At 38.0% G+C, this 14,010-nt stretch overlaps 2 protein-coding genes across 5 annotated transcripts in view; both read left to right on the top strand.

Annotated features, from left to right (window-relative positions):
* Positions 1-7,802, top strand: part of LOC111870216 (UBX domain-containing protein 4) — a 27,835-nt gene extending 20,033 nt beyond the window's left edge. Inside the window, exons 10-13 of the mRNA XM_033753717.1 lie at positions 1,104-1,215; positions 2,683-2,918; positions 3,000-3,794; positions 4,003-7,802. Coding sequence (XP_033609608.1) covers positions 1,104-1,215; positions 2,683-2,918; positions 3,000-3,138 — 487 coding nt within the window. The 3' untranslated portion in view covers positions 3,139-3,794; positions 4,003-7,802. The remainder of the gene's footprint in view (positions 1-1,103; positions 1,216-2,682; positions 2,919-2,999; positions 3,795-4,002) is intronic.
* A 1,274-nt stretch (positions 7,803-9,076) lies between these two features.
* The window catches only part of LOC111870214, an 82,463-nt gene continuing 77,529 nt past the window's right edge, over positions 9,077-14,010 (top strand). For 2 of the 4 annotated variants that reach the window (XM_023862316.2, XM_033753712.1), the window contains exons 1-2: positions 9,077-9,477; positions 12,902-13,048. The gene's annotated coding sequence lies outside the window, so the exon portion shown is untranslated. Of the gene's footprint in view, positions 9,478-10,960; positions 11,324-12,901; positions 13,049-14,010 lie in introns of those variants that run through there. The other 2 variants (XM_023862317.2, XM_033753713.1) reach the window with 2 other exon arrangements.

Genomic DNA, 14,010 nt, shown 5'->3' with positions numbered 1-14,010 from the left:
CCCATGCTCGAGAAATTGGACAAACACAGGGCCCTTGCAGTCGAAGAAGAACATCATCATCATCATCACTTTACCGGAACTTGTGTGTTGGCTTTGGATTTCTTCGGTGGGGGAGAATTCATGTGTTTCCACTGTTGGCTCTGCCATTTGCTCTCGGGTTTAAAATGGTGGCACCAAGTTTCGTCCCCTGTGACAGTATGGGACAGAAAAGAATACTCTTCCTCATGACATCATTGCAAGTGACCCAGTTATGCAGCCATTCTCTGAGTTGTCTGTTCCTCCACGAGTTGATGTGGAACCCACTGCGCACAGATTTTGTGGTACAGCAGGTGTTTTGTCACAATGGTGTGTATGGAACTGTGACTTATTTCCATCAAAACACTAATTTCTTCCACAGTGATCCATCGGTATGCCCAGATATGACCATCCAATGCAGCAATAACATCAGGAGAGGTGACATGATGAGCCTGTCCTAGGCGAGCATCATCTTGCAGCGACACACGTCCGTCTTGGAGTCTCTTATGCAATGATGAATTTCTCGCATTCAAAAAGCGCACTACACTTCACTGTTCTTCTTTACCCAAGTCCCCACCAGATGTTCATACCATAAGCAATTTCCAGTGTTACCAACTTGTGTGCCGTGTGAGTTATGCATGGTGACCCATTTTCATTTGGCTACTCCTTATACATACCAAGTTTCGTAAAGACTGGTTCAGGCATTGAAAATTAATAAGGGGGAATCACAGACACACAGTCAGAATGGTGATCTCGTAAGCCTACTTTTATTATTTCCAAATAAGGAAAATATGCTAAAAAATACGTATGAAGTCAAGTTTTCTGCAGTTTGAAAATCTTGCTGTTTGGTGATCACAGTTTTTATACAATTATTTAATGACAAACCTGAAGAGATTTATTTTAATAACAAACTAATATTCTAAACATTCTATTGCTATTGTCTCAGATCTGTTGCAAATTAACTTTTCATCTATATAAGAAAATCAAATGATTTTTACCAACCCAGAAAACTCTTTTGAAGGCTTTCATGTCCTGGTGATGTAAAATATATCATTGTGGTATTTACATTTTCCTTATTCTTATTGCAGGGAATTTATTATGTCGACGACCTTTCCTCGTCGTGAGTTCACTGCTGCTGATGATTGTCAAACTGTCAGTGATGCACATCTGGTGCCAAGTGCTGTGATTTTAATTCTGCCGGTGAGATTGAATGTTCTGATACACAAGTATATTGAATGTAGGTTTTCTTTATTAGCATACTATTTCCTGACCTGAAAGAAGATGCAGGTTTTAATTATATCATATTTGTCACTATGGTTAAATCTTGTAATAATACAGCTTCTTAATCTCTGCATTTAATGTAATTTATTATAATCATAGAAAGTATCATGAGAGAAATCTTTGAAAGGTGCGGGGTGTGTCTGAATAAAAGTGTAGAAGAAGGTCTAGGCTAAGTGTAATGATTATATGCTTTGTTGACACACTTCATTTATAAATTAAATATTAGTATATTTATACATTTTTCACTCTACAACATGTTTTTGGCCATTCAGCCCATCATCAGGTAAGTTATATTACATCAGTGCTCTAGTTTCCTGCTGTTATTCCCCTCCATTGGCCAATGTTTACACCAAAATACTAAAATATAAAATGTAAAAATATTGTGGCATATTTATGCCATGCAAGAATCATTAGCCAGAGCGATTATGCAACAATAAGGAAAACAGTGTTTTCTCTGTTCTGTGCTGTGCTGAGCCACACCTTGCTTGTTGTTACACAGCACTGCAGTAAACACATCTCGGCAACAGCTAATCAACGCGTTGCTGAACAATGCCTCTGTAGACATGACATTTAAGCAACAGTGGAGCAAGCTGTGTTTTCTGCATGTCCAGTCGAGGGATTATAGGAGAGACTTGAATTCCTAAGAAGAATTTATAAATGCATTTTTCATTCTTCATTCAGCTGTTCTTAGAAATACGTTGTAATTAATCCCTTGCTACAAAATCCACAATAATAGAAATTAAAATTTGAAACATGAAATTGTCTCTGTGCTTAATGAAGCACCTTTCCATGAAGGTGTATTGGGGAGTGGAAGTATAGCATCACACACACGTGCATAACCACAGTACTACATGGAAGTAAGTGGTCAGCTTTACACCCTGGCCACATTATCCCTGGGAGAGAATCCTTGGTACCTTATATACAGGAGTTTGGCAGGTCCCATATGCAGACTGGAAATGGTGGTGAAGAGACAAATCTCTGTCCCTGCCAGGAATTTAACTAACCATTATTTCTTCATGTGTTGGAATGCTTTAGGTGTCGCATTTGTTGAAACTTGTGATATCTTTTGTTCTACAAGTGGATTAGGCATCATGACGGTGCACTTTCCCATACAAACTTTGTATATTCTGGTATATGTGGTAATATTAATTTATCATGTATTGAAAATATATCTGTATACAAAGACATAACAAGGCTTTTGAGTAGCAGTTGCAACAAATGCCTGTTGTGCAAGGTAATGAAAAATTGAGGGCACTGAGTAGAATTTTGTAACCATCTGGTGATTCAAAATTTTATGGATATTCTTTGAAAAGTTCATATTCTTTCTCTGCTTCTTATTTATATATAAAAATATGGTAATGGGTCTTGAGAGATGAATTTTTCCAGGCTTCCTCAGGCACTGTGGTCACATCATCTCGTGGGTACAGTTGGGCCATCTCACAGATGGTGTGGTCTCTGCTGACACCGCTCGTTTCCATATTGAGCTACTTACGAAACTGGGTGTTTGGTAGTGGAGGCCGCGGAGCTTCATTGGGTGGCGGCAACAGCAGCAGCAGCAACAATAGAGGCAGAAACACACAACAGTCGTCACCTCCAAATCCTGCATCTACACAGAATCCTACGTGAGTCTTGTCACACGGTTTACAAATTCAAAGACACACTTAATAATTATGATATATTGTTATATAATCTTCTATTTGTAGAGGTGCAAGGCGACGTACACCAACTGCTGAAACAACAGCCATTCGTCGTGAGGGCAACATACATCGTCTTACAAACCGTAATGACCCAGATGACGATGAGAACAACACTTGGAATGGAAACTCAACTCAGCAGATGTGATATGTTTTCATGAAACATATGCCCCCCCCCCCCACTACAACCCCTTATCCATTGTCCTACACTGGCAATCAAGGCACTTCATTTCCCAGTCCTGATAATATTTCAGCCTTTTCACTTGCAAATTTGAAATATCATATCAAGATTTATTTATGGATTTTTAAACTGTGTGCAATGGTTGTATCTGTAGTAATTTAATTTTTACCAAAAAATTTGGGATTAAAAATCTTCACTGAAGAATCATCATTTGCTACAGTTATTTAAGGTTCTTTCAGGTTTTCTTCTTACAAAATTATATCATTCAGTGGTCTCCATTTCTGCCTGCCTTTTGTTTCTATCTAATTCCTGTGTAAACATAACTGGTTTTTGTAATCCAAAAAACTTTTTGTGTTCACTACGGTTTTGTTCCTTTTTGTTATTGTTTTATAACTTATGATCTAACTGGCTTAGAGGGACAGTTGGAATATTACATTTCAGACTGTATAGAGATAATGAAGATATTAAAAAATGTTTCCCAGATTAATTCAGATGAAGTTCAGACACTTGCAAAAAATGGTAATATGCAGTTTATTCAAGAGCTGGTGTCATGTTTGACCTGCTATGAATTTTCATCCCATAAACATAATGCAAAACTTGAAGTGAATGAAATCCAGTAGTAGGTCTGAAGTTTCTATATATTGTCACATATCTGGGAGGGACAGTTGGAATATTACATTTCAGACTGTATAGAGATAATGAAACATCTTTACAATTACAATCATTTATAACAGCTCACAATCATTGACTGTCTACGACTCACTCCATTCCTTACTGTNTTCATCCCATAAACATAATGCAAAACTTGAAGTGAATGAAATCCAGTAGTAGGTCTGAAGTTTCTATATATTGTCACATATCTGGGTTTGTGTGACTAATAATAATGGATTCTGGATTTGATGGTTGGATTTGTTGACACTTCTTTACAATTACAATCAGTTATAACAGCTCACAATCATTGACTGTCTACAACTCACTCCATTCCTTATTGGACTATGAGTGTCTCCTCTTTACTGTAACAAATGACAAGTCACTGCTCACATATTGAACTGACTTCTGAATTACGGCTCCTGTCTGACAAATGCTCCCAATTTATAACTTTCATACTGCCCGAATATAGCTCACCACCTCAGTTTTGTCGTGGGTATCTGTGTTTAGCAACTTGCTACCTAGCAACAACTCATTTGTTGCTATTCGTTGTAGCGGTGATGTGATTTCCGAGCCGTTGCTCAGCAATGAACGTCTGCTTTGGCTCTACTATTCCGGCTTTCAGGTGGTGCTTACCAATCCGTTGCCTAGTAATGGATTATTCCATCACAGTATTAAATTACACTTTTCCACCGTTAGTGTTTAGGAAATGAAAGAGAAGTTAGTGGCAGTTAAAGATGCATTGGAAAGGACCACATAGAATTGTTACAGTGTGACAACTCAGATGTGCTGATACCAGATTATGGTGATTCAGGGGGAGAATATTTGAATGAGGGAGAAATGAACTGGGTTTCACCGTGGGTTACATAATGTGGAACTTATGGTGGACAAAGTGGCACTAGGGTAGGTTCTCTAAGTACCTTGGTTTCCTATCCCAGTTCTCATTCCACGAGCTGCTCCATATTCATTGTCATATCATCAACACTGTATAATCTTAATACTGACAGCATCTTTAAGTAACAAACAGCAAACTGCTTACATCACCAACAGATCTATACTCCTGAGAAATTTGCAAATTATGAGTGGAGAGTCCACTTCCACCCCTGCTTTTGGGAAAAGTATGTTCACTCTATGCTAAACCACACTTTTCTCTTCTTCTGGCTCTCTCTTTGCAGTTACATTGCTATAAAAATTGACATTGAGACAGAAGTGGTGTGTTAACATGTTGAACAAAGTCCTTCAAAGTGGTGACAACTTATGCTATGTATGTAATAGTGAGCATAGTAATTTTGCAGAACATAAAACCCTTCAGGTTCCAGTGTGAGTCTGCCAGTTCAGCTTACACAATTAATCTTGTCACTCACTCAGTATTTTTGCAGTATTCTTTACTCATAATGGTGTGGTTAGAAACATGCTGTACTGTTGACTTGCCAGTCTTTTCGCCGATAGAATCGGGTGGCAACTCGTCTGATGTACATTCTGGTGGAATCTCAGCTATAACCTGTGTACTGAGTTTTATCATGATTTGCCATAGCCATTCCAAGCAAATTGAAGAGCGTAGTCATGATCATTCTCTCCCCCCTCCTTGTGAACTCTGCGTCCATATTTTCAAATTGGAAATCATATTATTATATTTATCAGTGAAGTAGGAAGGTTATTAAAGTGTTCTCCATAAATAATTATCCTATCATCTGACACTACATTAGCCCTTCAGTTATGCAGTTTTGTTGGATAATCTGTAAATTGAATGCAATATATTTCACAGATGGTATTACAGTGGACAACAAGATTACTGTTGTCTTCAAGCAGAGTTCTTGTAAAGCTCATAGTCACTCAGATGGTCAAGAAGTTCCCACTCTTATGTTACCCAAAGGTTAATTGCCATGTTCACAGCAAGATTCTGACACTGAACTTCCACACATATATAGTGTGGTGATAAGAGTTGTTCAACCTTACAAATTCACATGGCCACCATATTGGAATTGTAGATGGCAGGAACTTGAAAGTGTAATGGTAGTGCCTGTAGTGGCCCAGTGTTCATAGTCAGATTCTTGAAAATGATCAAATAACATCTGTAATATTGTTACCCCTAATTGAAGTAGAGGACAAGCAGACACAAACACCAAACTGGTTGGGTTTCTGTACCCACAGAACCCTAAATAATACCAGTTCTCACATGTTTCTGTTATGTGAATGCAGATATTAAATAGTGTGGAAGCTATAATCCTGGTCCTGCTTCTCAAAGAATATCTGTCACATCACTGTTTGCCTCCATAGCTTCCACAAGGTACAGTTAAAATCAAATTCTACGGTAAATATTTAACACATTTTAAATGTGTTAGCTTAAAAACTCAGCAGGTCATGAGTTACAGCATTGAACAGTATGGATTTCCTGTTTCCCTGGGGGTGAGAATTGTTGATTTGGGAGCAGTGTAACTGTACAGGTTATGTTTGCTGTAATGTTTTGTATGAATTCAGAACAGTTGTATGGGGAGAAACAAGTGACATCTGATACATAATGAAGAATATGTGTACATAATTATTGTATAATTACTCAGTTTGAAGCTGTAGATATACATGTAAAATAATTTTCAGGTTCCCAAAAGTGCAGATGTATGTTTTTCTCCCTTTAAGGAAGTTAATATTGAGAGTTTGTTCCGGTTTATTATGATTCTTCTTTACATAATTTCTGTCCAACTTGTTCAATTGACTGAATAAAATAAGTATGCAGTATATTGTATTTGCCAGCAAATTTGCTTACAAACTTACATTTAAGCCATTTAGTACTATTTCTACCCCTTGTCAGCACCCATGGTGTCATCTCAGAAGACTCTTAATCTTGAATGTAATGACGTCCCTATTTAATGTTTTAACATTCTTTGATTTAAAGTCTTTTATGATTTAACACCCAATTTCAGTGACCCAAATTAAAAAATCTGCATTAAGAAATATCCCTAATTTAAGATTTTCCAAAATTTAGCCCCTTATTCAGACCAACAATTTATGTTTGAAAGATTTTCAGTTTGGTATATACTTCATAAAATGCAACAGAAAATTGCCATTGAGTGTGGAGTAGAATATGTGGTAAGATAATGGGATAGCCACTAACTGCTCCATATTCAGTATTCGTCCTAAAGTAAACTGTACACAGTCTCAATACTGACAACATGACAAAATAGCCATTTTAAAAAATATGTCAATATGGGCAACAGTATTTTCTAAACTAACTAACTGCATAGCTCCAAGTTCTTAGGAAGCCACCAGTTGCTCAGCTATTCAAAAGTTCCTCAACATTTGTGGAACATGAACGTTCATTACCATGTTCATAAGAGTCCACCATTGGTCCCCATTCTGAGCCAGGTGAATGCAGTCCATGCCACCCCATCTTATTTCTCTAAGATCCATTCTAATATTATCCTACCTGTGTCTAGGTCTTGCTAATGGCCTCTTTCCCACCAAAACTCTGTGCATTCCACCTCGCCCACATATGTGCTACAATCCCAGGCCATCTCATCCTAGGCCTGGGTATTCAGTGTGTCATGAAACATAAAATGCCTCTGAAGAAAAATTGTTGCTCAGTGTAATGCATCCTTCTGTCTCTGCTTAATGTCTGGTCTGAAAAGATTCCATCAAATTGCCTTGGTATATACAGAATGTGAGGTACTGGGGATAAAAAGAAATGAAATCCAGTGAATTGTTATGTTACATAAAAAGTATATCAACCGCAAAATTTAGGGAATGGGGTGATGCCTACTAAGCAGCAGCAGTAGTGTAATTAACAAGATAATTCTGCAAACCAAGACAGTAACTCCATTTTTGCATGCAATCTTGGTATAAATATAATGTTTGAAACATTGCACTCTAGGGGAAATTCTGACACATCAGTTGTTTTTACAGTTCAATGTGTGTACCAGTTCTCTAAAATGACTGTTGATTGTTTTTTTTTGTACAAATATCAACATTAAACATGAGGATGAAAATAAGTTTTGAATGGACTATTATTTCAAGAGCAGTCAGGAATAGGTCTCTGGAAACCCCCCCCATTTGCCCTTCTTATTTTTGTGCCATGTGAATATAAACTTCAAACACCATAAGAACAGAACTAATAAAAATCGAAAATGTTTTTGTATACCCAAAACTTTCTTTCAGAATGAGAATTTCATTGCACTAATTGATATTGATTTAATACTTTTGTTTTATTTTGAATGCCAGAATGCTTGAATAAGTTTGTGCTTTGGTTTTATTTTTCTATTTTATTTTTTTATTTCCAACAAGGAGATAAGGGGATCTGTGGCATAATATGCTTTGCAAAGTGCACAGGACTATTATTGCTTGAAGGTAAAAATGTCACCTAAATGTATAAAATACAATCCATGAAAAGGTCCACCTCGGTGTCATCTCCACATGTAATATGTACATGAGTAGTTTTCAAAGTAACTTCTTCCCTTAAGGTTTTTTGATAAAAATGTTTGTACTGGTGACGTATGGAGTGTGAAGGCATGTAGTCTGGTAGAAATTTACCGACATTTGGAAGGAATGTATTGCCTCCATCTTCAGGGTCAAAGAGCAAATCACACAAGCAAGTATTGAATTTACTATCTCCTTGCTTGCTTCATCAACTCTCATTTCAACCCTGAAAATTGAAGCAGTAATTCTTCTGAAGCGTCTGTAAATTTTACCAGGCTACATGATATCATGTCCCAGGTACTCTTAAGGTTCACTGCCATGGAAACCCCAAATGTCTAAAAATCTGTATGCATTTTTTATTGCCCAGATGCTTGCTACATGTCCGCCTATCAGCTTCCATGATTTAATTGCTCTGATAATGTGTAGTGAATAGTACAAATTATGAAGCTCATTGTGCAGTTTTCTTTGATGTCCTGTTACTTTCACCCTGTTAGCCACAAATATCCCCTTCAACACTCTGAAAGAAAGAATACTTACTTACAGAGCCGAACCCTTCTTGAGGAGAAGCCAAATATGCAGCTACTCAAGAATTTCCCAGCATTTTATGGAACCCGAAGGTTCATTACCGTGTTCACAAGAGCCCTCAACTGGTCCCCATCCTGAGCCAGATCAATCCAATCCATGCAATCCCATCCTGTCTCTCTAAGATCCATGAAAGAAATAATAATAAAATTATGAACTTTAAAGGTCATCGGAAGAAAGAAATAACCAGGCAGAATGTAGAAATCGTTCCTGAGAAGTACAGCTCCATGTAGGTTATATAGTTCAGAAGATCCTACTGAACTTAAGGAAAACTTAAATTATAATATTTTGCTAATCTCCGAGTTGAAGAGAGACATTTCTTGGTAAGGGATAGCGAAGATGTGCGATTTAATTCAACTGTGAATCACAGTAGGCCCATGAGACCTATGAGACGAACAGTGAGTCGATCATGATGCATCGTGTCCGTAATGAATGTTCCTTGGCCAATCAAAATGACCTATTCAAGGACGAGTGAATTTAACCTCGACTCAAGATGTGGCCACTTAGCTCCTGACTAAAGAATCAGGTATTCGTTGGATATGAGGGTGGATGGGCCCCGCAGGTGTATGGGACGTAGTGGCGAAGAGAAAAATAACCTGCTCTAAATAGAACGCCTGCCGTGCAGCCCGTGGTCAGTCACTGTACTGGTGCGCTCTATCGAAATAATACGTATGTATAAATCTTACGACCTTTTCTGTGTGTGTGCTTGTATCACGAAACAATAAGTCAGCCGGACACAGCGAACTTCACCTTTGTTTTAGCCAAGAGACTAATGACCTTCGAGGAAACACAAACCCCTTTGTTTACTTTCCGTTTCAAGTCCGTTCATTGGAACCGAACCCAAAGACAGCAATTTTCATTGCAGGTGCAACAAGTAAACTGTGTATTCTGCAATTTTAAGTGGTAAAATGTTACAAGACAACAACAAAGAGAAATTCCTTAAATTTGTAATTTATTTAACGACGCTGGTAGGAGAGCACAGGGCATTATCTTCACTTACCTCTTTTGTAGTTAGTGATGTAAGGAAACTTGGGGGTTATGGTTTCAAAGTGAAGTTATTAATGTCTAGCAGGGTCAATCTGTATATTTCTAGACCACTATCAGTATAATGAAGTTGTAATTACCCTTAATGCTGACAGGAAGAAAGTACAACGTAAGTAATATTTAATAACCGATAAAAAGCAAATGTCCCAACTACGCCATGAAGACTTGTGGGAATGGAGGTATAGCTTCATCATTCTTAACCTTTGTCGACTTCGGAACTAGATGGAAGTGAGTGGTCAGCTTCACGCTTACCCGCTGGTAAATCACCCCGGTACCAATTAGATAGGAGGATGGGTGGACCACAGAGTCGGTCTGGGCGCTGTGAAAGAGAAAAATCTTGTCTATGGCGGGAATCGAACCCTGACCGTCCAGGCCGGAGTTACCTACTGATATCTGATAGATCAAACAAAGAGTGATCAGGAATAGATTGTAATAATACGAAGTCCAAGACAAGGATGTCCTTGTTTATATACAAACGACGACGTTAGATATTGCACGAGTAAGCAGAAAAGAAAATTTACTGAAGAAAGATATTTTAGCACTCTAACAGGGAACACCCAAAAATATTACGAAATTTACTCCGTATTCTTGCCAATATGCTGTGAACCGTTGCTGTAGAGCTTTTGGTTACGGTTCGAATCCTCATTCCCAACTCCTTATCTGTATGAATAAATTTTAATTTCTTCATTTGAGCGTTATTTTCTTTGAAATATTAACTACTATATTGTGATATTGAAAAGAAAATAAACAATATCCCTTTCGAAGAACGGATACTTCGAACTGCATCAAATAAGGTTTCAAAATGTACCCACACTTCTGTGGAGGCACGCGGTAGTGTAGTTGGTTGAGGCACTATGCTACAAGCCGGAAGGTCGCGTATCGAATCCCGATGAGATCATTGGATTTTTTCAATTTACCTAATCCTTCCAGCTGCACTATGGCCTTGGGGTCGACTCAGCCTCTAACAGAAATGAGTACGAGGAATATTCTTGGGAGTAAAGGGCGGCCGGCGCGTAAGGCTGACAACCTTACCGCCATCTATGAGCCTATTGTCTAGAAATTGAAGGAACCTCAACATCTCACAACCCTATGGGCCTCCACGGCCTGTTACAGGGATAGCTTTACTTTTTTTAACCACACTTCTGTGTTAGTAACAGGTAGACTTTCACTGAAAAGGAAGCTGGAAAGGTCAGCCAATTTAAGCTGTACAGAGTTTTGTCAGCTAATATTATTTTATGACTACGAAACATGGACAGTGACACTGACAGAGCAAAATCAGATGTGAGCAGTCGACATTAAATTCTTGGAATCTGCTGAAGTTTTTTCTGTCTTAATCAAAGGATAAATGTAGGTTTGGGAGAATAATTGGTTAAGTTTTATTTTAAACAACGAAGTTCAACTTTTCAACAACCAATAACGAATAGAGCAACGCCTTATATCAAAGGGGCATGGGAATACAGATAACCCAAAAGTAAGTTGCCTGGCTAATAAAATGTACATTAAAATACTAGAGATATAGTCTTATTATTTAGTGAATGTACAAAAATTGTTTGACGTGAGATCCTCCATGTTCAACGCGCAACTCACGACGCTGTCTTACCGTTCTGAACTTAAGTGGCGGGTTTAAATCTGAACATCCCCGTTAATATGAGAGAATATTTTAGGTTAACTGGCTTTTCGGCCACTCTTTATAAAGCTAGAGGAATATTAACTTCAGTACCAAAGAAGGGAAGGTCTGAATAAATTTTTGAGGACGAAGAAGTTTAAACCTAATCCTTGGATGATGGACATGCTATAATATTCGTATTTATAGGCTGTCCTAAGATGTTCTGGTATGAAAGTAGTTAGGTTGTGTAAGCAGGCGAATGTGTCAGTAGCCTCGTGGTGTTTCTTTGTCCCTTTAAGACACTCGTATAATTGCTCGTCACAATTGGTAACTTCAAACTAATCTCGTTAGTTCAGGCACACGCCAAGCGTGATGAGAAACGCGACAGAAAATTGTCTGGATGTCCTCCGGTGTCCAGCGGAAGGACAGGCACCTCTCGTGCTGAGGTGATTATACGAGTATGCAGTGAGAGAAGGAAAAATATAGCAAGAGGCCTCATTTGCAATCTTCGCTCAAACTTGTAGTATAGTTTCAGATGAATTTCTTTGAATGTAACAAGTACTAAAAGCACTAACCGACGGGATGGTAAATTTTTCAGAATTAGACTTATCAGTGTCAATAATATTCCTGGTAGATATTTATAACATGCTACCATATACATTTCATGTGAAAAATTATAATATGTCATGTTATTGTAGTTACACCAAACTTTTGGTTAATAGTAGTTATTCTTCTATTTTAAATATTATCATAAATATTCCATAATATATTCGCCATGAACTTGCCTGTGGTTCTATATGGGTGTGAAACTTGGTCTCTGGCATTAAGGCAGGAATATAGACTGAGTTTGACTGAGAACAATGTGCTGAAGAGAATATTTGGACGAAAGAGAGACGAAGTGACAGGAGATTGGAGAAAACTGCATAATGAGGAACTTCATAACTTGTACTCTTCGCCAAATATAATTAGAATGATGAAGTCAAAGAGGATGAGATGGGTAAGGCATGTAGCACGAATTGAGGAGAAGAGGAATACATGTAGGATATTGGTGGGAAAGCCAGTAGGAAAGAGTCCACTAGGAAGACCAAGGCAGATAAGACCAGACCAGACAAATAAAAGAGCTTTTAAAATATCAGTATATCTGCTTAGAGTAGTGGTTATCAACATTATTTTGCTCGTGGCCCACTTCTGTGATCCCACCTCTCATATTGTTAAATTATAAGGTAATATTTATAATATGTACTTTATCAACTGCACTTTTATTTATAACATGTAGTAGTTATATAAATAAATATATATATAGTATATAAATAAGGGAAAAAGGATTTATCAACTACAGTCTTTATTGATAATAGAACTTTTACTTGTATAATATTTTATTTGTTTACAATAAATAATTATGCTCCTAACAAAAAATAATACAGTAACATTATTGTCCCTTAGGTTTAGTGAAATCCTTGCGGCTGATGAGAACAAGGACGTTTTGTATCACCTATCTCCACAATATCGAGACGGTTACGAACCTGTGATAGCAGATGAAGAATTCAACTAAATCAAGATTCTGGATAAGTCCCGTCTCATCTTAGTAAGGTACACAAAAACTAGTTGACACTTTTATTTCTTTTTATATTTATAATAATTTTTTTAGAAGTGGCCCACTTAACGGTTTCCACGACCCCCCATTTTTCCGACTTCTGCCTGTGGCCCCTCCGAAATACGACATGGCCCCCGTTGAGAACTAATGGCATAGAGCATCTGTCTCAGAAACATATCTGACTGAGAGCCTAACGTTTGTGCCATGGCGAAATTCAAAATTTGAAAAGTCTCTCGCTCTGACCTATTCGGCACGCGTAAACTAACAGTAAAGAAATGAACTGGCAACTTAGCTTGTTCTTAAAGTCAGTAATCAGAAATACAGCATTAACTAACTGCCACGTGGACTGGAGTGTAGAAAAACTCAATCTGTCACCATACACATTCTCAGAAGTTCCAATAAGAAATCTGCTACAGCACAAGGCTGAAAATTTATAATATGATGTTTATTCACTGCTGCTGTTATTATCACTACTACTACTACTACTACTACTACTACTACTACTACTACTACTACTACTACTACTANTACTAAAGGTGTAAAAAGTAAAGTTGTCCCTGTGCTTAACTAATTAAGCACTACACCATTAAGGCGTATGGGGGGAGTGGTGTATAGATCTACATTTTCTTGACCTCGACAGTAATTGAAAGTGAGTGGTCAGCTTCATGCCCCGGCCGCTTTTCCCCCGGGGAAAAAGCCCCCGCTACCCATTGCGTAGGAGGTTGGGTGGACCCCAGAGCCGGTCTGAACGACGTGGAGAAGAGAAAATTTTTGACCCTACTGGGACTCGAGATCCGGCCTTTTGGTCGTCCAGCCCGTCGCTAGTTGCTATACCGGCTACGCTATCTCGGCTCACACTTCTAATACTGCTATTACTACTACTACTAATAATAATAATTATTATTAGTAGTAGTAGTAGTAGTAATAGCAGTATTAGAAGTGTGAGCTCCGTGACTGA

This window comes from Cryptotermes secundus, unplaced genomic scaffold (genome assembly GCF_002891405.2).
Source record: "Cryptotermes secundus unplaced genomic scaffold, Csec_1.0 scaffold1182, whole genome shotgun sequence".
Taxonomy (NCBI): domain Eukaryota; kingdom Metazoa; phylum Arthropoda; class Insecta; order Blattodea; family Kalotermitidae; genus Cryptotermes; species Cryptotermes secundus.
The sequence above is the reverse complement of the archived record's forward strand: the minus strand, read 5'-3'. Positions and strand labels throughout refer to the sequence as shown.